Below are 24,510 nucleotides of genomic sequence, written 5' to 3' on the forward strand. Positions count from 1 at the left end.
TATCACAGTCATTTTGAACTTTCCTGAATAATTCCACTTTTAAATTTTCATTTCACTTACTTTATGAAAGGTTAACCCCACACTTTCAACCCCAATGACTGCTTTTTAAACATACACTTTATATTATCATATTCACCCTCCAGCCAGACTTTTCTAGGCTCCACAGTTACACAATCCCCTCTAACAGACAGCTCTAACGTAAACTCCGCGGGGAGCAGAAGGCATTGTGGGAAGGAGGAGAGGAAGGGAAGGGACTGTAACCGTGAGAGATAAGAACAGGTAGTTAATCAAGCCACATTAGTTCTATTCTGCTTATTGAGAGAACAGTAACAGTTCATTAGAAGTGTATGGTTGTGAAATAGTATCTTGCTTAAATAACTGGAGAACAGGATCAGAAACTTTGCTCCAGGCAATGATTGAACTACCCTTTGGTACCCTCCACACTATGGACTATAACATGCTTTACTAAATGCATTACTAAAGAAAGAGAGTGTGAGATATCAGCCACTATCATCACTTAATGTTGTTTACTCGTTTTACTGAGTGCTAAATCAAATAAAAAATATTTGCTCTAAAAACATTTAAGGACTATCGGTCCTTCGCTGCAAGCAAAACCTGAAATGTCTTAAGCTGCTATTTGAAATGGAGGATTTCATATTTTCATCGGTTCTTATTAATTATGCATCATGTTTGTGTCAGAATGTAATCTGAATCCAGTGCATACTAGGACGTGTCTAACCAAGACACAAAAATTTCAAAGAGAATACGCTTTTGTTTCTCTGTATGTTTCTGTGTGAGTGCAAAGCAAATTAAAGTCAGTGCCTGTATCACAATTGAGACATCATTTTTTGCTTATTCAAAGCCAGAAATGATTTTGGCAGAGCAGCCTTTTTCCGGCCTTTAAAGCCAGCTTACGTTTGGGAGACTTCAAAGACGTTGTTTGGATCTCCTCTCGGGATGGTATATGTAATGGGATCTCTTTCACGGTCGGTTGCCTGCAAATGACAGAAAGCGATTTTGTGTTAATTCAATTACGCTCAGAAAGACTCAACCTCCATACTTCGTCATCACGAAACCTCTGACAGCAAAATATAAAATATATACTGTATTTGGGCATTATATGTATTGGGCATATATATATATATACGTTAGATGCCTAAATACAGTATATAGTTTGTTTTGCTGTCAGATAAATAGATCTTTTTTTTTTTTTTTTAAATAACTGTTTTCCATTTTATTATAATTTAAAATGTAAATTTATTCCTGTGATGGCAAAGATGGAATTTCAGCATCATTGCTCCAGTCTTCAGTGTCACATGATCCTTGAAAAAAGATTATAATATGCTGATCTGCAGCTCAAGAAACATTTATTATCAGTATCAAAGTTTTTAAAATAAATAAATAAAAGAAAATAATAAAATAAATATTTTTCTGCAAGGACACAATACTTGTCAGTAAAGACATTTATAATGTTACAAAGGACTTATATTTGAAACAAATGCTGTTATTTTGAACTTTCTATTTATCAAAGAATCATGAACATCAAAAATGCATCACAAAAATATTCAGCAAAAAAAACCAAAAAAAACAAACATTGATAATCAGAAGAAACATTACTAATAATTGAGCACCAATAATAATTATGCATAACTGATCAGCAAATAAGCATATTAGAATGATTTCTGAAGGATCATGTGACACTGAAGACTAGAGCAATGATGCTGAAAATTCAGCTTTTCAACATTTTAAAATATATTCAAATATAAAACAGTTTAAATTGTAATAATATTTCCCAATATTACTATTTTGGTTGTATTTTTTGATCCATTTAATGAAGCCTTGGTGAGCAGAAGAGACAAAAAAAAAAAAAAATTATTACAACCTGTTGACAGATAGTGTAAATGTATACAATATCTATCAAAAGGTTGTAATAATAATGTTTTTTTTTTCTCTACAATATCTACAATATTAATAATATTCAACACATTTTTGTTTAAACAAGATCCTAATGTGAGTAGCTTAAAGAGATAGATTACCCAAAAATGAAAATTCAGTTGTCATGTACTCACCCTCAAGTTGTTCCAAACAGGGAAAAATACTATGGAAGTCAATGACTACCATCAACTGTTTGATTACCAACATTATTTCAAATATCTTATTTTGTGTTCAGCAAAAGAAAGAAACTCATACAGGTTTGGTACAACAGTTAGTGAGTAAATGATGACAGAAATTTCCTCTTTTGGGTGAACGATCCCTTTAATCACCAATGGAGCTGATGGGGAAGTCACCTGTATGTTGAGCAGTGTGGCTCCAGTCCTCATGGCCTCATTGATCTCCAGGTTGTATATGAGCTGAGGGAAACGGGGAGGGCTCTGGTTGTTGGGGGGCAGCACTTCGATATACACTGTAGTGATGGAAGTTCTGAAGAATCAAAAGGAATAGAGTTTATATTCCTTTATTAGACAGACGTATTAAGTGACTCACTCAGAGGTATGACATGATAGTGTATGCTTCCCCTCCAGTTACCAACTATGCCTGACCAGCTACAAAACAATCAGGAATGGAGTTTCAACATATCATTTCCTGGAAATACTATGGCTTTGTTCCAAAATATAGTGATCTAATAAAATAGGCACCATTGTAAGGCACCACAGACACTCCTGTTGCAAAAAAAAAAAAAAAAAGAGATTCTATAATTATGCTGCCTTCTAAGATACCATCTTTTGGCCCAACTATAAGGCAACACATTTACCTACAAGAGATGAAAGTATAAATAAATAGTCAGTCAGTCAGTCAGTCAGTCAGTCAGTCACTAATGCGCCACTTGAGGACTAGGTTACAGTAACTCCCCTAAACCTCACTCCCATCCGGGTCACGGCACCAATGTTACCCCTCCAGTACTAGCATTGTTCTGAGTGGGATTTGAACTGGTGTTTCGGACATGTGAGGCGGTAGCACTAACAAGGATGCCAAAGACCGCAGTATCAGTTGCCAGTGCGCCTCTTGAGGTCAGGGGAGTGAGGTTTACCCACTCTTATGTGTTACATATTCATTTATTTGTATAAGAGTTTTCTAATCTTTATGAATGCATCACAGAAATGTTTTTGACAAACTGTTCTCCCTTGACTTCCATTGCAAGTACATTATTGTAAACAGTGTTTTCTCTTGGTTTCAGTTTTACGAACTGAAAGACGATTCATACTTTCTGCAGTAATGAAGAGATGTAATCAGATGCTTTCGATTGAGCAAATGCAGCATTTCCTGTATGGGCTCTGATATGGATTTTCTGTCTTTTGTCAAAAGATATCACCAAGCTTCCTCCCAGATCTGAACATTTTTAAGTCTAGTTAACAATAGCAAACTGGGAACACTTTGTAATAAGCAAGACTTTGCAGTCCAATTGCTTAGGTTGTTTTCTGGATGTTTAGTGAAAACCCAACCATGTATTGTCATTATTTTATGACACACTGTATCAAGGCACTCATCAAACGTGTGTGGAGCTGTGGTTGAAGCAAATTGGATTGGGGATAATTCTATTTGGAAACTTTCCAATATGGTGGATTTAATGCCAGCGGTCTCATAAAGTTTTAAAATGGGAAGATAAGAGATAAAAATACCTCTCTGGTTCTCACAAGCTCAACCGCCATCTGTCCAACACATCTAATAGCACACCTGCTGCCTTTAACTCTCTATACAAAAATATATATTTAAGTCTAAAAGTTCATGTTTTTGACTTGTCCATCTGTTAAGATTACACAGTTTTTACATAAGTTTTCACATTAAAAAAAATACATGTGATGTACATTTGTCAGTCATACATAAATGGGTATTTGTTAACAACTGTTCATTGTTATTTCCTGTTAGCTCAGGTCCATTAAAATAATATTAACAGATACAACTTTTACATTGTAATAATCTTTTAGTAAATGTTAAAATTAACATTAAGTTAGATTATTAAATGCTTTCATATTAACTATTGGTAACAAATAGAACCTTATTGCAAAGTGTTCCCAGTTTGCTAATTTGTTTATGCTACAACGGTGTAATCCAAAGGAAAGGAAAATTTTGGTTTCACTTCATTTTGATGGTTCCTTTAACACATTCTGTTGACTATAAGTAACGTTGCACCTACATGTCTACTAGCTCTCACTGAAGTGTTAGTAGAGTATTAGTAGACTGGTAGGGTTATGGTTAGAATAAGTTGACATGTAGTTGCAAAGTTACTTACAGTCGGTAGAGTGTCTGTTGGAGGACCATCAAAATAAAGTGTTAGATATGAAGCAGAGAGTCTACTAATACTCTAATGAGAGTTAGTTGACATGTACTGTAACTGCAAATCTACTTATAGTCGACAGAATGTTCGAAAGGGACCATCAAAATAAAGTGTCGTCAATTCAAATACATAAATCTTAATTTTAAGCCTCAATAAAGTGTACCTCATTAAGTGAGAACACAGTTCTAACCAAGTATATTGGTTCCACTTTATTTCGATAGTCCACATTAGACATTCTACTAACTATAAGTAAATTTGCAACTACATGTCAACTAACTCTCTTTAGAGTATTAGTAGACTGTAGTACACTGTCAATAGACTGTTAGGTTATGGTTAGGTGTTAGGGTTCGGGTTAGTAGAATAAGTTGACTTGTAGTTGCCAAGTTACTTATAGCCAGTAGAATATCTGTTGGGGTACCATCAAAATAAAGTGTTAGCAGATATTAAGCATACAGTCTACTAACACTTTAATGACAGTTAGTTGACATGTAGTTGCAAAGTTACTTAGAGTTAGTAGAATGTCTAAAGTGGACTATCGAAATAAAAGTGTTACCACTATAACTCTGTGGAGAAGAACTTCCAAGTTTAGGATCTGTTGATTTGTTGTGTATATTAGAGGCTCTTAAACTAGTTCCCGAACAGCAAAGTGAAACAATGCATTTCCTGAACTTCGCTTGCACTCGTTCTATTTCTGCTTCATTCCACTGTATTGATCCAGCGGTCAGCAAGAATTACAGAGGGCAGCGGCTGGTATGAATTGGACAAGAGGGGAGGTAGCGGCAATTAGAGTGAAAAGCCCTTAATTTCCGCTCTTCCAAGTGTCAGATGGACAAGAGCAGGGGCCAATATCGTGCTCTCAGAGATATTTCCGAAGCAAAATTTGTCACCACGTGGCATTGTATTGATCTAAAACTGGGCATGTGAGGTTGAGTCTTCTGTTAGAGAGTGAGAGGGATACTCCTTTTCAACCCTCATTGGGTTTTCAGTTGATTTACCTCCTCTGGGACACAGGGCCGTTGTCGGAGGCCCTAACGGTGAGGGCGTAGGAGCTGCCCACGGTCAGGTTGACACTGGGCGGCACGGTGATCGCTCCTGTACAGTCATTGATGGTGAAGTGTCCCTGATCCCCCGCCAAGATTTTGTAGCTCACCAACCCGTTGGGACCCTCATCAGCATCCACTGCTGTCAGCTAAAAATAAAATGAATTGGTGCCGTTACTTCAGAAAGGAGCTGCAAAGGTGCTAATTCACGTTCATCACTGTCCAAGCTTTTGAATCATGAAACCTGTCAAGTACATGTCCAGAACCGGGTCATGTTTGCCAGATTCAATAAAATATTCAGATTTAATATTTCAGCACATTCAGCACCTGGCAACACTGATTGTTGGTGGTTTGTGAATAATTGCACAGATTTTTTTTGTTTTTGTTTTTTTTGTGTGCTGAAGTTCACTACTTAGTGATTTGTTCATTCGTTCATTCATTCATTAATTTATCAATTTATTAATTTATTCATACATACATACACATACATACATACATACATACATACAGTACATACATACATACATGCATGCATACATACATTCATTAAAAAAAGTTATGACAATTAATCATATTTCGCATCTAAATTTGAATTACCATAATGCAAAAAAAAAAAAAAAAAAAAAAATATATATATATATATATATATATATAGAATGATATAACTTGTATTTAAGTATTTATTATTTATACGGGTAGAATATGGATATTGAATATTGCTTGCTTAACAGCTAGACATACAGTATTTTAACCATGTCCATACTATTTAACTGAATATATTGCTTTATTTTCACACTTAACAGATTCATACAGATTTTAAGCAATAAAAAAAAAAAAATGCATTTAGAAAATAAGTCTGTAGATAAAGGGAAAAAAAATCATAAAATCAAATAGGTGCAATTACAATGCAAGGTGCGATGCAAAAACTAATATTTTATGATATATAAATTGTATTTAAGTATATATTTAATATTTATGCCTCAGGGTCGTATTGATTGTACTGTCTTTAACTTATACAGTAATGAATGATTAACAAAAACGTAAATACTTATATTGATGGTACTTTAATAATAATAATAATAATAATAATAATAAAATTACTGTAATTACTGTAATGCAATAATGAGAATCACAAATGAAAAAATATGAATAACAAAAATGTGCAAAAAAAACAAAACAAAAAAAAAACAATTTAGACATGTTTTGTGAGAATAACAATAATACCCTAGTAGCATTGATGTTTTCGACTCACTGATTCTTCAGACAGAGAGATAAGGATTTATTTCAGAACCTTTATAAAGTGACAACTACAAGCATACACTGGAGCAGTTAACCTTTTAGATGATATAACTTGCACTTTTTAATTTTGACTTGAGGGGTTAATCTTGTCAGATGTCAGAGCAAATGCGCTCTGCTCATGTCCTGATAGCAAAGAGTATCAGCTATGCACACATTTCAAAAGAAAATTCCGGTTAAGACAAAGATTAAACCGAGATCTGAGCAATTATTCTAGCAATAAGCCCCTCATAAATGTGGGAACTACAGCTATTAATTCAAATGAGTGGATTAAGGTTGAAAAGCTCTGCAAAAAAACAAAAACAAAAAAACATTTAGTCTTGTTTTCCAGGAAACATATCAAAACATCATTAACACAAGATCAATGTAGAAGAAAAATGTAGTAAAATATTGAGATTATGGATATTTTCAGAGAATATATCCATGTTTTTTTTTTGTTTTTTTCTGGCTGTATATATAAAGCACAAAATATTAATTTTTTGTTGTCCTGGTGTGCCATTGTCTACCATCCCTAATCAAACACACCAGAGCAATGTCTTCAGGATTACTACTGTAGAAAGCTACAGGCAGGTGAGTTTTTATCAGGGTTGGAGCTAAACTAGAGGACGTCTTCCTTGGAAAACAAGACGAAATGCTAATAAAGAAAGTGATTGTATTGCAGTAAAAGCATAACTTAATGATTACCTGTAAGACTGTGTCCCCAGGCTGCATGTCTGTGTAAACATTCACACTGTAGGAGACGTTGGGGAAGGTGGGTGTGTTGTCATTGGCATCAATCACAGTGATATTAACAGTGACTGGAGAGCTCTCCTGAACTCCATCTGAGGCAATCATCTACAGACACAGGCAAGTAATAAAACCGTGAGGCAGAGAAAGGCATTGATAAGAACCACATTTGCTTCTTAATTTCATAATTGCACATTGTGCACGGATGAATCACTGAAAATCAGCCATTTTAGAACGGAAAGGCTTAAAGCAAAGTATTAAAATTGCTGCTAATTACACATCAGCAAACATATACTGTGACATAACATTTTCACATTTTCCCTTTTCTTATTGTGATAGCATAGGCCTAGCCAAATTATTCAAATGAAAGCTCTTGTGTGGAGAGAACAGTCCATTGGCGGTACTCCCAACTGCCTCACTAGCTGTCAACTAGACTAATGGGACATCACAGAGAGGTTGTAGACTGTGCTGTGAGAAGGGTGAAGTGTTTTTGTCAACCTCCACATGGAATAAAAAAGCAGAAGCTCGAGCACAAAAGGATGTAGTCAAGTCAAATATTATGAATAAAAGACAACACAAATAAATAAAAACATGTTGATGATTGGTAGTCAATGATGTTTTTTTTATATATCAATGCTGATATCAATGCCGATATAGGCCTATATGATATCACACTATTTGATTTACAGATAGTAAATAACATGTGCATCATTTCTGCAATTAAATTTTGCAATTTAGAAGTGTTTCATAATATTAACAAAAAAATAATTTGAACTTGATTATTAGATCCCATTACAGTATTTTTTTACAAATAAAGAAGTCAGTTACACTGGAAGTGAACACTGTAACCAACAGTACTCTTTCTGTGTGGACTAAAAATCATAATTTCTCAAAGAAAGGGTAAGCCTATTTTTATTTACAGTACACAGTGAATATGTTATAGCGGCAAACTGGATAGTGCAGCATAGAATGAATTTAAATGCTATCTTAAAGGTTCCTAACTTTGTTTTGAAGGTATCCTACAATAGGTTTACATTCATCCAAAGTAAAAACTATTTTTTTTTCTCATAATTATATACATTGCAACATCACTTCTTTTCTCACAGTGTCTGAAACGGTTCGACAAAGGATTTGGTCTTTCTAAACCCCTCCTTTTCGAAAGCCTACTCTGCTCTGGTTGGTCAGATGGCCCAGTCTGTTGTGATAGGTCTACTGCTTACAGCGCACTCTGCACTTGCATACACAGTGATCCGAACAGTAACGCTGGCGTTGGTCTTACCGTATCAATTCGAGCTTGAGCCCTCATCCCCTTCTTTTGGAAGAGCATGCAAAGTGGATGGCTTTTACAATGCAGAAAACAGCGTCTTTTCGACATGCTTACAACAAACCAAACTCTTCCAGGCATCAGCTACTACTACAGTGTTTGAGAGTGGGTCAAAGTAGATGTTGTTCGCAGGAAGCCAATGAAGCTCATGTGCGTTTGCACTCAGACACTTGGTTCTCAGTGCTGTCCAGGGGCAATTCTAGGATTTCAATATTAGGGGGGCTTAGGGGGGCTGTTTGTATACTAGGGCATGAACAATACAGTAGGTTACACACTACCAATCAGTTAGAAGGTTGAAGAAACACCATCTACATCTAGATGGTGCGGCGCCGCTTAGACACATCCTCAGTGATGAACCCAGGTTCATAGGGTGTTCCGTGCCTTCGATCATCAGATACCCTCACCTGGGCGACCCAACCAGGGGTGATCAGTCTCCGGTTTGTTTCCAAGCAGCGTGCTACACCATGGGTCTCCCCTTTTGATCCACAGACACCCATGAGTGCCTTTTCTGGTGGCTTTTCTCAGTTGGAAACCTCTAATACCAAGGAGCCTGAGTGCCCGGTGAAGAGACTGCCCTGGAAATCCCCTGCAGCCCACCTCAATAGGTTCACAGCGGCCCCTCCACCCGTTTCCTGTGCAAGCCTCCACCAGCTCGAGGTACTTAGCCCTCTTCCGCTCGCAGGCCTCCTCTATCCGCTCTTTCCAGGGAACGGTCAACTCCAGCAGCACCACTTGCTTCAAGGCATCAGATGTTAAGACCAAGTATATACAGTAGTAATATTGATTAAAGATTTTTCGAATATTCCCTTTCAGTGTGTAATATAGCGGTTTGTGATTGATTGCAAAGTTGTAAAGTGGAAAGTGCATGATAAATAAAGCTATTGTCTACCAAAAGAAAGAATCGACTCTGGACCGCCAATACGAGTCGTTTGTGTTTCGAATCCTACTGCGTGAGGATTCTGCGTCACTAGAAAAGGCAATCGCATAATTCCCCCCTACAGTATGTTGTACGTTTTACGCCTGCCTACAACTTGACCCGCCTTCAAACACTTCATTTTACTGACGACTGCTTCTCAAATCTCAGAGTTCAACGCGGGATTCGCAAAATGCTTGCTCTTGAAAGATGAGTCAGGACCCAGTTTATTTGGACCAGCTTGCTCGTCAGAATCACAACCTGTAAGTATGATTATTTATTGATGTGTATATTTTCTACCGGGTGTTCGAAATATCTAGTTTTGTGTTTTGTATTGTGTAGGTCTCCGGATTTTTCTCACCACGCATGTTGTGCGTGATATCAAATAGAGTAGACATTCAAAGGGCTGTGCATTCAACAAAACAAAGTATAATTTGGGCTTAAGCAGTCACCATCAACACCCTAGTAACCACCTAACAACACCTCAGCAACCTCAATGTCACAAGCCACTAAGAACTTCCATCACAGCATGCTAACAACTTAGCATTTTTGGCAGCTACTTTTGCATAGTTTTTTCAGAAATTATAACAACATAATTTTTTTCTTTTTTATGACAGTACTTACTGATAGTGGTTTTTTTTGGCAGAAACTATTGTCACCACAGTAAATTTTATTAATGGTTTGCTTTGAAACATGATAATTCATTGATGAAGGACCTAAAAAAAAATAAGCTGCAACTGCAATATTTTGTGTTATTTCAGGGAACACTTTCCTACAAATTTACTGCATCATGGATAGATCAACATTGCCCTACAGACTCATTTAAATGAGTGAAAACAATGCTTCAAAGACAGGACAAATGAGATACTTGATATTCCACAGCTTCGGCAAACAAAGTTCATCTTGTCGCAAAACAGATAATGGCATCTCTAAGCAGCCATTTGTATGTGATACACAAGCCTAACACGGCACAGTAACATCACCAGCGGGACCCGGACTCTTCTGTTCCCTTAGACGAGACCAGCTGGTTTCAGTTTCTGAATGAATTCGGCGGGAGTGAGGTGGAGTGCAGTGAATGTTAAGTCCCACAGCACACGTCCCACGAGCCAACCTTAACGCACGTCTGACTGAGAATCAGCATTCAGTCGGTGACCTCTCCACAATTTAGTCTTCTCATACCGTAATTATACACTCCTATAGAATCAGGCACGAAGGTCTTTTCAACAGTGAAAGCATGTTGAGAAATGCCTAGTGAAAAATCCACCGGATACATTGCTTTTTACACACTGTACATCTCAAATCTCAACTTCTTGATTGTTATATCGTCAAAAAAAAATGTAACTACATTACCACCCAGGAATATATTAAAAGTTGGATATATAGTACATATTACTTTACCTGCATACATTCAGTATACTTATGTAAAGCAATAAATACTACAGTATATAGCAAATCACGGCTGAAAATACCATTGCAAAATGTAAACTGTATTATCATATATACATTTACAAACTTTATCCACAAACATGAGATTATATGCTGTGCACATACAGTATCCACTTACTGTACTGATGGAATTCATGTCGTCAAGATTAATCGTCACAATACACATTGTTTCAAAGCATATAATCTGTACACACGTATGCATTTTTTTCACTAACTAGTTTGTTCATAAGGCAGTTGTTTCACCGTTGAAAAAGAAGCAGAGGAGACAGAACAACGATAAACTACTGGATAATAGTAAAGTACAAAGACATTTTTTTATCGCTCACAAGATTTGGAGAGAAATAACGCAGACACTGGGCAAGGATGAATCTTTCTTGCATGCATGTGTTGACTGCCTGTGTTCAAACACGCTATCAAGTGGAGCAAACTTTACAGGCTATGTGCTCAACTGTGCAAAACTAAGGAAAACAGGAGCTTAATAATGCAATTTGATCAATACTGTTTTAGTCCAATGGTTACTCCTTATTGGAGGATTTCGTAAATATTTAGTTTATATGCAGAGTTACGTTTCAACTAAGTTTAATGGCGCAACACAAATATTTAGTAGTGCGTAATTTGAAACTTAGTGCCTTTTTACTTCACAATTAGGCTAAGTTGCAATTAGGCAGCTGGTGCAACAGGCCCCTGGTCATCAGGGTTTGGCTAAAAGGGAGCATAAGCCGCCCCCCTCAATGTTGTTTGCTGGAAGTCTGTCAGACAGACGTGATTGCACAGGACAGATATTTCAGTGATATCTGTCAGGTAGTGCCTGTGCACTTGACATGTCAGAGTTGTGGCTCTCTGGTAGATGCAAGTTTGCATCTGGTATGGGGAATGCAATTATCTAAACCCACTCCTCTCTCCCTCACAATTTCCTGCCTCCTCTTCACTGCATCAGTCTAAGAAAGAAGATGAATCTCCTGTAAAACTTAAAAAAAGAAAACATGGGGAAAATAACAAAGAAGCATCATTTTGCAAAGTGCGACTTAACCTTTAGGCTTAATTTAGGCTTAATTTAGGAGTTGTGATATCAACAAAAGGCAAAGTATGAAGCGTTAAGTGTAGGGATGTCCTACTCTTGCATTGCCAGACCTTCAGACTAATGGCAGAAGGTCTGGACTCCATAACAGCTTTCATTGGCCTAGAACTGCCCCAAGAGGCAGTCTGACTGACATTTAAAGCAAGCAATCACAGTTTGTTTTGTTCAGCGTCATGTTTAGGGACGTGAAAATCTGAACTCGATGTCCCTAACAGACAGACGTGTAAAACTCTTGAATGTCTATGCTGTGAACTTACCATACTTCACATACTTTTGAAAATCCAGCTTTTAATTGATCGCAATAAGCGCTCTTTTGTTACAGTTGTAAACACGATAGCTTTCCTCTTCCATGATGGGATTTGGTGTCACAGCGGCTTTGTTTCCAGGCAGACCATTAAAGAGCATGACACAAATCTCCCAGAACTCCTGTAGAATTCACCTAATGATGACTTCAAAAATCCTGAAGTATTTCCTATTTAGTGTGCCTTATGCATCAGATGTTTAGCCAACGGTCCGTGGGCCATACATTGAAGCGTGTTCATTGGTTGATGTGTAATTAACAACAATACCTTGATGTGCTGATTTATGTTGATTAACTTTTATTTGAGGAATTCTGTTAATAATTTGATTTGAGGAATTCTGTCAACAATACCTTGATGTGCTGATTTATGTTGATTAACTTTTATTTGAGGAATTCTGTTAATAATGGGCTATTAAGTTTGTGTTTATTGTACTTTTCCCTTTTGTCAGGGCTGGGGAGAAGGTAACACCCGCTGCCAGAATCACCTCATGTGGCCTGCTAACAGCAGCACAGGCTTGGGAGCTCAAAGTCGAATTCAGGAACTGAAGTTTCCAGAAGCTGCTGCCATTATATCGCTAAGGCCAGATCTCAGAAGCCTCCTAGCAGATTATCCTCTTAGAACTTTCAGTCCCCTGGAAGGACTGTCTCAAGGAGGCCAATGAGAGGAAGAGTACATTGAGTCAAGTACATTGAGCTGGTACAAGAGAGATGATTTAATGGCTAGAATGTAAGGTGCGAGCCCACTGAGGTGGGGTGCAGAAGGTTCGCAGCTCAGTCTCTCTGCAGGGCCTATGACATGCTGGGTATAAAAGGGGCCAGTAGACAAAGTGGCATTAAGTCAGTCACAAAGGCAGTGGAAGTTGCTTTGAGGTGGTTATGGATCAGAAGAGGAGAGTCGTGGGTGGGGTAGTGCTACCTGGACACAAGTCGGGGCTTGATCAATCCTGGATCCCCTGGGCAAGGCCAAATCAACTGATGACCCCAACATCACTTGACGATGTGTCCAGGTGTATCACATGCATCACATTCAGGGTTTGAAATTAACACCCGCCAAATGCGAGTAAAAATCAACTGACGAATCACTAGCCAATTTGGCGGGTTACTTATTATGTCTACTCACTCTGCTGGGGAAGTTCGTGTAAGCCAAATATGCGCAGATTTAACGCAAATACTCAACTCGTGAGTCATCATGATGTATTAAATATAGTGTATTGCGCAGAATCTGCACATATCTGGCTTACTTGAACATTAAGTCCATCATGGCCTCCTAATAAACCCCATATATATATCATTAAAAATTACATTTTAAAAAGCTTTTGGTTAACAGAAAATACATTGTTATTTTCCAACATCCTACTTTTTTTTTTTTGATATTTTTTGTATTGTATTGATATGTCCACCTAAAATAAATTTTTGGTGAAAAGGATGAGGATGAAAGAGGGAGAAGATGAGGGACGCAGGATGACAGGTTTTTGTTTGAATAAAAAAATAAGAAAGAAATGTATGAAATCCAAATTGTATAATATACATTTGTTATATATATATATGAAGAGTTTAGATGCAAAAGCCTCTAAGTGCCATCTGAAATTTTCTTCTAGAATGAACATTTTTATCAAGCTCGTATATTTAAGTTCAGTAATTTCACTTAAATGACAATTAATAGGTAATTTCTATTGCCATTTAAGTGAATTTACTGAACTTAAATATACAAGCTTGATAAAAATGATCATTCTAGAAGAAAATTTCAGATGGCACTTAGAGTCTTCATATATATATATATATATATATATATATATATATATACATATATATACATATATATATATATATATACAGTTGTGCTCAGAATTAATCATACCCCTGGTAAATATGATCAAAAATGGCTGTAAAAAATAAATCTGCATCATTTATCCTTTTGATCTTTCATTCAAAAAATTGGCAAAAATCGAACCTTTCATTTAAGTAAAATAATTTAAAGTGGGGGGGAAATCACATTATGAAATAAATGTTTTTTTCCAAAACACGTTGGCCACAATTATTCATACCCCTAGAATTTTTTATGAATAAAATATCTCTGAAGTATATTCCCATTAATATTTACCTTTTTTAGCACACCAGGGTGACTAGGAACATGAAATTGTCCAGCTATGAATTCTTGTTTCACAGGAGTTTTTATATGAGGAAATACAAAGGCCTAATTCCCTTAATCATCCTTCACAATGAGTAAAACAAAAGAATATAGTTCCGATGTGCAGCAAAAGATTGTTGGGCTTCACAAAATAGAAAGTGGCTATAAGAGAATATCTAAAGAATTGAAAATCCCCATTTTGACCATCAGGACAATAATTAAGAAGTTATAATCAACTAAAGATGTTACGAATCTGCCAGGAAGAGGACGTGTGTCTATATTGTCTTAATGGACGGTGAGGAGGAAAGTTTGAGTGGCCAAAGACTCTTCAATAATCACAGATGGAGAATTGCAGAGATTAGTTGAGTCTTGGGGTCAGAAAGCCTATTAAAAAATAATCAAACCCCTACATCCCCACATGTTGTTTTGGAGGTTTTCAAGAAAAATGCTCCTCACTCATCCAAAAACAAACTCCAGCATATTCAGTTGTCAGACACGACTGGAACTTCAAACGGCACAGGGTTCTGTGGTCAGATGAAACTAAAAAGAGTTTTTTGGCAGCAAACACGCTAGATGGGTTTGGTGCACACAAGGGTAAAAAGCACCCCATGTGTACAATTTAATATAGCATTGGATCTTTAATGCTGTGGGCATATTTTTCTGCTGGAGGTCCTGGACTTCTTATTCAGATACATGGCATCGTGGATTCTATCAAATATCAACAGATAAAAAATCAAAACCTGACGCCTTCTGCTAGAAATCTTATAATGGGCCGTGGTTGGATCTTCCATCAGGACAACGATCCAAAACAAACATCAAAATCAACACAAAAATGTGTTAGGGAGCACAAAAAGAAGCTTCTGCCATGACCGTCCCAGTCCCCTGACCTGATGAGTGGAGTGAACTGAAGAGAAGAAGCGCCAACATGGATCTGGGAATCTGAAGGATCGGTAGAGATTCTGTATGGAGGAACGGTCTCTGATCTCTTGTCAGTTATTCTCCAAACTCACCAGGCATTATAGAAGAAGACTCAGAGCAGTTATCTTGGAAAAAGGAGATTGCAAAAAGGTATTTAATAAAAGTGTATCAATAATTGTGGCCAACGTGTTTTGGAGAAAAACATTTATTTCATAATGTGATTTCCCCCCCACTTTCAATTATTTTACTTAAATGAAAGGTTAGGATTTTGCCAATTTTTTTTAATGAAAGATCAAAAGGATAAACGATGCAGATTTATTTTTTACAGCCATTTTTGATCATATTTACCAGGGGTATGATTAATTCTGATCACCACTGTATATATATATATATATATATATATATATATATATATATATATATAGCTGTGACATAAGCTGTGACATAGTTAATCTGGTTTATTTATTTTCTCTCTTTTTTTGGCTAGTAGAGGTTCTGAATAGCCGGTAACTTAAAAATCCAGTAGCCAAATTGGCCGGTGAGTGAAAAAGTTAATTTCAAACCCTGATCACATTGTATGTTAAAAGGTTCTGCACTGCCTGTTGATTCAGTTGATTTTAATAAATATGTCATTATTGGCTAATATCCATTAAGTGAATGTTTAGTGTACAAAGATCATAATGCAAGGCAATAACATTGCATATTTATAATCTTTTTTTTCAGTGGTATTCAATATTGGATTATACTGATTCATACATATATTCACATACGTTTTTTTTTTTTTTTTTTTTGACTAGTTGACTAGTCAGTTACAAAATGTCCATTTAAACATTAATGAAATTAGGTGTGGTGCACATCTCTAATTACTGTAAGAGTGCACTGTACCAAAAATAATGCAAATGAAAATTGCTGTTGCCAACAAGACATTGAAAGGGGAATCAATCATACAGTCATGACATCATCTCAGCGAGGTGCTTCAAGAGCTGTGCTTATCACATGTGCAAAGTTTGGCATGTCAAACTGGAAAGCTCAGACATCTCAGTTATCTCCAGGGTGCCGCTTCGGTGGAGTCCTTCATGTCGGCCCCCTCTGTCAAAAACTAATTCAAGGATTTGTATCTCCAGTAAGTGTAAGCTAGCTTCATTATTGAAAGGCACCATTACTAAAGTTGAAATTTCATCTTTATATGCCACTGAGAAGTAAGGTTAGCAACTACTACTGTCATGAGAAGAGGTAAAACAGCTAAATCAGGACCATGCAACACTGAAGACTGGAGTAATGGCTGCTGAAAATTCAGCTTTTTTTCAGGTTCAGTCAGTGCCATACAATTCCAAGAATACACCTGCGTTCATTCACATTTCCAGGACATTTCAGTGATCCCTCCATTACGGTAATGTCCTGACATTTAAATAAATGCAGGTGTAATCTCTTTTTTCTTCTTCTTCTTCTTCTTTTATTGCGTCTGGTTTGGGACCCCACACTTGGATGGATTGTTAATTTTGTATGGAGTTAGTGTTTAGTGCTGCACTGCTCATCTCATTGTTAACTTAGAATGGAACAAAATGATTTTAGCTACTTCACTAAACTCCACCAAACTCAGCTACTGAATGACACTACATGCTATTTTTAATTGCATACATCACATAGAATGCAGATGCCTGACAACAAAGGTGCCATCTCAATCCAGAGCACCCTACACCACATTTATAATGAAAAGTACATAATAAAAACACATTATTTATTCTGGCTTCATAGAAAATGCTGCTAAAAATGTTAACTGACAAGTAAGTGTGCCAACATGCGTAATCGCAGAAAATGTGTTTCCATTAACCAGGGAGATGCAGTTGTGTATCCTTTGTGTAGGTCATAATAGTATGACCCGTACTACCATAATTTCCCTAGTTCTAAAAATACCATTGTTCTCTCTCATTAACAAGCCAGCAGGGCTATAATCCACTCCACTCCACTGTGTCATTGTAATATATGTCAGAGACTAAAATAACCATGGACGTGCTTAGCAGCGTTAATACAAACCCATTCACCACCAAGAAAAAATGTTAGGAAAACAGCAACCTCCATGGTACCAAACTGAGATTTGCTTATATTCATAATACAGTTTGAAAGACAGTGAAATATGGTGCTGTTATGAACTGAATAGCAGGACCCAGAGAGAATTAGCTGATGGCACCACAGTGCACTGTCCATGTGACCTGATGCAGCATTGTCATATTTAGTATTTCTGGAGAGTAACTTACTAAAAACGGTGACACTATTAAAAATTGCATTACAGAAGATGTTTTGGCTAAACAAACAACAGAAATCAATTATTGTGCAAGTATATCACATATCAGATTTCAAAACTGTTTCCTTATCCCGATTCACAATGGTAAGACTAGAATAATGGTTTAGAATTGGAGATGTTTTCATTGAATAGTAGAAGACAGTTATCTACTCAAAATACAATGTATGGATAATCGTCTTTTTTAAGTTATGTCCTTTCTTTTTGGAGGGTGTGAATTTTGCCATTGTTAATGAAAATTGCTCTGATAAAATCATTGACTTTAATCACAGGTATACCAGTATGCCTCAAACCATCATATTCATCTGTGCACAAGTGCTGAGCCGAAGCACATCTCATGTAATTACAAAAACAATGTTCCCCAGTGAGTAACTTGCAATTTTACATCTAATGGGCCAAATCTTCTGTACTGAATCTTTAACTCTTAAGTTTATATTTTCAAATAAATTATTATATTTAAATGTTCAAAAATTAAAGTTAAAATTCAAAAATACATAAAAATTGGATTTTTCATTAAATGGATGAAAAAGGATGAATAAAATCAAGAAGTTCAAGTACAGCCTTTTTTGTTAAAATATTATAAATATTTGAAGATAAAATAGATAAAAAATAAAATAAAATAAAATAAAATAAAATAAAATAAAACCACAGTGCGATTAAAATGTTCAGGAACAAAGTAACAAAACAGTTTCTCATGACTGTGTCAAGGTCAATAAACTTCAAAATATATATTTAAAACATTTTTGAAAATAATGATTAGGGTGTGTACACTTTCAATGCTTTTTAATTGATGGTTTCATTATGATTTCACACATACATTTTATTTTATTTTTTGGTGTGTAATGTTGGTGCTTGAGCATGAAAAAGTTCTGCAAAGTTATAAAGCACAAAGTTACTCCAAAGAAAGTTATTCTCTATATCAGTGCACACTGTTTCATAACTCCCTGAAACGGCTCGATTGTAGTCTTGAGGCGAGGCCTGGTTGAGTTGCATTAGTAGTGTGATGAAACTCATGGTTATGCTAAGTGGCATGGCATTTGACCAAGAAGTTGACCAATCACAACACACTGGTCCAGCCGACCAATCAGAACACATTGAGCTTTTCAGACATAGGCTTCATAGACACCAGAACTAAACAGAGAGTTACTGACAGACTGTGAATAGAGGTGCTGCAACATTGTAAAATATGTGAACATTCAAGCATAAAATATATTCTAAGCAGCCCCCAAAAACAAAACAAAAATCATACTTTGTAAAAGGGCATTATATATCCAGATTCAGTTCAGACTCAATATATATCGATATATATATAATAAAATATTTCCACTTGCATTGAGAATCTATACAACGACACGGATTGCAGTCGATCAGAATTCCTTTAGTGCAGTATGCAGTTTTAAAAATAACCCCTGAGAGAAAAATCGAGTGTGGAGAAGCGAGTTTAGACAAAGTCCTTGACATGAAAGCTGCAAGCCCCAGTGACAGAAACTGAGCTAAGCAGGCTTGTCAAGGAAAGGTGGCACGGAGCCCTTACCGTGAAGGCATAACTCGGCTGTTCTTCATGGTCCACGGGCCTCAGTAGTGTCAGGTAGCGTGCCATCCCACTGGGCGTCACTGCAAAGATGCTGTTGTAGTTGTCCAGAGAGATGCGCACCATAGGATCTTTCGTCTGCAGTGGAAATAAATCACCGTAAACACCCGTGTCAGAAGGCAGAGACATCAGAAGATAGAGCATGCTGGGAATATGGCTGCACAAATTGCTATGAATGGGAAAACACTCATAGACCTAGTGCATTAGAGAAACACACTGTAAGGAGAACTCAAGAAAACAAGTCATAAGAAAGATAAACAACTCAAAACCTTCTGAAAGTAAGTGCAAGAGCCAGAAGCACCGACTTGTGAAGTTAAAGGCACTGATATCTGCTATATCAAAGTAAATTAAGGAGTAATAAATATCATAAATATCTAAAGAGTTTATACAAGAGCAACAGCATTTCAAGACTCAGAGAGCAGCTGAAAAAGCACTTTCATGCTAACAAAATTGGTTAAAATAGCGTTGTATTTTCTGCACATAATATGGGAATATCATGTATGATCTAACAATATTTTGTTACTATGTTTTATTGAAATATTTGCTTTAACAAAGATACTTAGAAAAATTTAGAGTAAAGAGTTACTGAAATCACATTAAGAATTTTCCATCTGTATGAATGCTGATATTTCACATGGTGCACTCACTCCCACCCAACCATTATCTAAAAGAGCAGATTGCGGTTTATACTTGCTCAAATTCCTGCCGGACCCTAGAAATACTGCAGTACTACAATATATGTAGACTATTAAATCAACCATTATACCCTTGCAGTACATACATTTTTCATGGCACACTGTGCATTATGTGATCTGAGTGCAGATACTGTTGCAGACCTCTTAAAAAGTGCATGACATATATATTTGCGTGTGAGGTTTAACTGGAAAATATAGTGCAAAATAAGTGACCCCGTCTGTGAAAACCCGGATAAAGTCGCAGAATCTAATTGTGAGATGAAGAGCATCAAATTAGTCAAAATGATGAAAATAGGTAATGTGTGTTTATTGCTGTCAATGGTAGATTACACCAAGGGATTCGAGATACAATACTCAAATTTTCATTTATAACATCGACACTACTTTTTATTATTTTGCGCAAAAAAAAAAAAAATCAGACATTGGCTTCGTAAACATTGATTTCAATCATCTCTTGGTTTACTTTCGGTGCAGAAACACCTGCTGATTCTTGTATCATTCAGTTCAGGAACTTCTTTTCTACCATTAGAAAATGCAAACAGGCCTTAATATCAATCCGCACCAACGGCATTCGGGTCAACACCTGTTAATGGGACAGTTCACCCAAAAATGAAAATTCTATCATCATTTACTCACCCGCAAGCTGTTCCAAACCTGAATACATTTCTTTGTTCTGCTGAACACAAAGGAAGATATTTTGAAGAATGTTTTAACCAAACAGTTGTGGGGCACCATTTACTTCAATATATATACTTGTTAGGGACAACCTAAAACGAGGTATTCTGTGAAGTTGCCATGCACAAACTGTATAGTGATTCTAGTGAGGTCATTGGCTTTCGAGCCATAAGTGAACGCACATTTTATTGTCTCTGGCAGCAGAATGTGCCAAATGTGTCGCCATTGAAACTGATGTCGGATCTATGCTGGACCTGACAAAAGGACAGTGCTTGTTTGGTAAAGGCCTCAAAGAAAGACTTGGGGGAGAGCACTAGCAAAAGCAGAAAAACATATGTGGCAGGACACAACAAAGCAACATTCATACTACAACAGCAAGGTCCAGGAGTGCTGCAGAGTTTTAGCTGAGAATGGTGACTCCAAACTGCTGGAACCTTGAAACAGGGCACAAGGCTTTGTTACTGTCCCCATGTATAGCTGGAACTCGTACCGGTTCCTACCAGTTTTTCAGAAAGCGTCCATCAATCAAGCCACACAGTCAGAGCCAGTCAAACAGTGAGAAACCTGCCACTCTGGTACCAGAAGGACTTTGCAACAAGAGGAAAATGTACCTCTTCAATGAGATTTGGGAATTTGTGGCAGAAAGTTATAGAGATATTGTATGCCCTAAACAAGGTTACAACTGATGAAAATAACAATGTTGTCCTTGCAGAGGTGCTGACCCCTGCTTCACCCAATAATTGTGGTGTTGGAAGACCAAAAAAGACCCTAAGTGGTCTTGCCAATAGAAGTAAACTGGCTTAGAACATTGACTGTGTAGCCTCTTATCTGTTTATGTACATACTCCCATGACAATCACTTAGCTGTGAGCAAGTATTATATTTCTGACCATTTTAATACCAAATTGTACATACTTTTGTAAATAGAATCCCTGAGATTATCAGGGATTGGGAAAGATTATTGCATCAAATATTTTACATCTAGACAAGTTTAGAATTTGTGGTTCTGTACACAGAAACTGTGTATACAAAGTTTGAAAATGACTTTGCTAACATTTGTTTTTGTGTCGTCCCATATTTAATCCAAATGTTACACAGTAGCCCAGAAAGAGATTTACTGCATATATATTGCATATTGCATTAAATATGATTGATATATATATATATATATATATATATATATATATATATATATATATATATATATATATATATATATATATATTAATGTGCATTTACATTATTTAATTCTCTAACAAGCTACATTTTGGCTTTGGCAATGCTATACTGTAAAAAACAGGGTTGTAATTTTTGTACAGAAAAAAAAAATGTAAAAATGCTACAGTAAATAAATAAATACAAATATAAATAAACTAGTTTTTTTAGTTTTTGTTAAATTAATTTATCATACATGGTGAAAAACAAAACATTTCCATTAAAGAAGTTTTCTATGTTAAAATATTTTCTCCTATCCCATCAGAATGTGCAGAAATGATTAATAGGCGGATTCCTCTGAAAAGCGTAATACTGCGTTCAAACATTGCTCAGTTTGTTTATCCTGAGCAGCCTGTTAACTGTGCAAAAGTTTGGAGCAGGACTATCTGACCAATAGAAGATAGGAAGAGTTTTCGGGAAATATATTATATATATAAATGTAAAAATATTATTATTATTATTGCATTTACATTTAGTGGCACACAAATCACACACTTCAAATGTAACACTGATGTTGTTTGCAATGTTGTTTGCATTATGCTCTAGATTTTTCAGCTGAATGCAGTCTTCCAAATTTACCAGATTATTAATGAGATACATTAGATTGATTGCCAGTCAGCCCAAAAATGTAAATCAAAATCAATAAACAAGACGCAGGGCAGTAATCATGCAGAGCATTAAGCAAATTGAATAATACAAAAAGACAGCACAGCAAAAATGAGAAAGAGAAAGCAAACAAGGGCTTTTTCACTTCTCACATCTCACAGTAATTTCATTAATACCTACAGGCACATCGCTGGGATTCAGCTTTAGATGGGAGACAAAACATATGCTTGACATTAGAGTGATTTCCATCTATAAGACTTATGTGATTAAAGAGATAGTTCACCTATAAATGAAAATTCTGTCGTTGTTTATTCATCCTCATGTCATTCCAAAACTTTATTTCTTCCATGGAACACAGAAGAACATTTTACAAAATGTCCAGACTTCTACTTTCCATACACCATAAAGATCACGATATACTGCAAGCGAAATCAACAACGAACTGGAGTGACATGATTTAGAACAAAATCAGGCCAAAACAAAGTTTGTTTGGAGTTCATTTTGGGAGTTCAAAACAGACTGCTAAAGCAAACTTTCCAGAAAAGTAAACATGATTGGTCAATGGTGATTACGTAAAACGTAGGTGTGGCTCTGAGGCTCCGCCTTCTTTGATGTGGACATCTTCATTTAGTCAAGTTCATTTATTTTTCTTCTCAGATGCGAATAAAAACATGAACACACTGCACAGCTGCTTTACAGTAGAAACTGTAAGTTGTAATTTGCTTTACAACTTACTTTAAGTTGTAAGTTGTAAAGCAGTTTGCTTTTCAGCAATTTAAAGTATAACCTGCTATATAAATAAAGGTAACTTGACTTATGAGAGTAGAAGCAGGGAAAAGAGCAACATAGACATTCTTCAAGATATCTTCTTTTGCATTCAGATGATTTATTATGACATGAGAGTGAGTAAATGTCTGTTTTATTGTTGTGTGAACTGTCCCTTTAAGTTAGACATCTGTCAGAATTCGCTATGTTCTAAATACTTTGCCTTTCTATAAAGCGGAGATAATTGCAAAGAGAGAACATTAGCGCACTTAGCGCCACCCCAATAACTCTCGAAGTGCGAGCCTCCGAGACCGTATCTCTGATGCTGTTTTCAATTTTAATTTGCTTTTCTAAATGCTCTATAGAGCAGGAGCTTTGCTTAACATCAGAGGAACATTTCTATACACACACATCCCTCAGGATATGTGAAAATGATTGCTGTCTGATCCCAAGCACAGAAAAAGAACGAGTCCTCACCTCCTCGATGTCGTTATCCAGGGCTATAATGGCGAGGGGGGTGGAGAGATTGGCACTGCTCGAGATAGTTGTGCCCAGCGGAGCAGATTCCGAGATGAATCCATGATAAGTGGCCACCTGGAAGTACGGCGCCTGATTGTTCTCATCAAGCACCTCAATGTGGAGATTGGCAAACGCTGGGAGAGGGTGTCCATTATCCTGCTCCGCCTAGAGAAAAGAATGCCATGAGTTGAGAGATCCTGACCTTAAGATGGAATACTGTGGTGTGAAACCACTGCTTTTTTGGATTACTGCATGCAGCATATAATAATTGCAATGTGATAAGCCTCTATGGGCATACGAGGGCTTAACACTATCTACAGACTTGCCCCGCTAAATTAAATAAAGACCATGGCTGATTAATTCAGGTCATTCTCAAACTTAATTCCATCTGAGCCTGGCATGCGCCCAAGTGCTCTGGGCATCTGAAAATGTAGTGTAGTAACTATTGCTTAAATTCCTACCTCACCAGCAGCACCTATATAAAACTAACATAACATTTTAATGTCTGAAAATCCTGAACAGAGGTCCTGGATTACTAGGTCATGCAGCGATTTTTAAGTTTCAAAAATGCATGGTTTACGGTCTCCATGTAGATATAAAGAAATGTTTTGTACTGTTAAAATTACACACTTTGGGCCCAATTTTAACAATCTAAGCCATGGTCTAAAGCGCACGGCGCAAGTGCACTTAGGTCGTGTCCGAA

At 36.5% G+C, this 24,510-nt stretch overlaps 1 protein-coding gene across 2 annotated transcripts in view; it reads right to left on the reverse strand.

Moving 5' to 3' along the window:
* Nucleotides 1-24,510, reverse strand: part of LOC307147159 (protocadherin-15-like) — a 214,432-nt gene that overhangs the window by 100,613 nt on the left and 89,309 nt on the right. For both annotated transcript variants that reach the window (XM_079851679.1, XM_079851680.1), the window contains 6 exons: nucleotides 23,766-23,972; nucleotides 19,277-19,411; nucleotides 7,294-7,443; nucleotides 5,269-5,462; nucleotides 2,289-2,421; nucleotides 916-995 (listed from right to left, as the gene is read on the reverse strand). In XM_079851679.1, the coding sequence (XP_079707805.1) occupies nucleotides 916-995; nucleotides 2,289-2,421; nucleotides 5,269-5,462; nucleotides 7,294-7,443; nucleotides 19,277-19,411; nucleotides 23,766-23,972 (899 nt within the window). The remainder of the gene's footprint in view (nucleotides 1-915; nucleotides 996-2,288; nucleotides 2,422-5,268; nucleotides 5,463-7,293; nucleotides 7,444-19,276; nucleotides 19,412-23,765; nucleotides 23,973-24,510) is intronic.

Source organism: Squalius cephalus (genome assembly GCF_949319135.1).
Source record: "Squalius cephalus genome assembly, chromosome: 19".
Lineage (NCBI taxonomy): Eukaryota > Metazoa > Chordata > Actinopteri > Cypriniformes > Leuciscidae > Squalius > Squalius cephalus.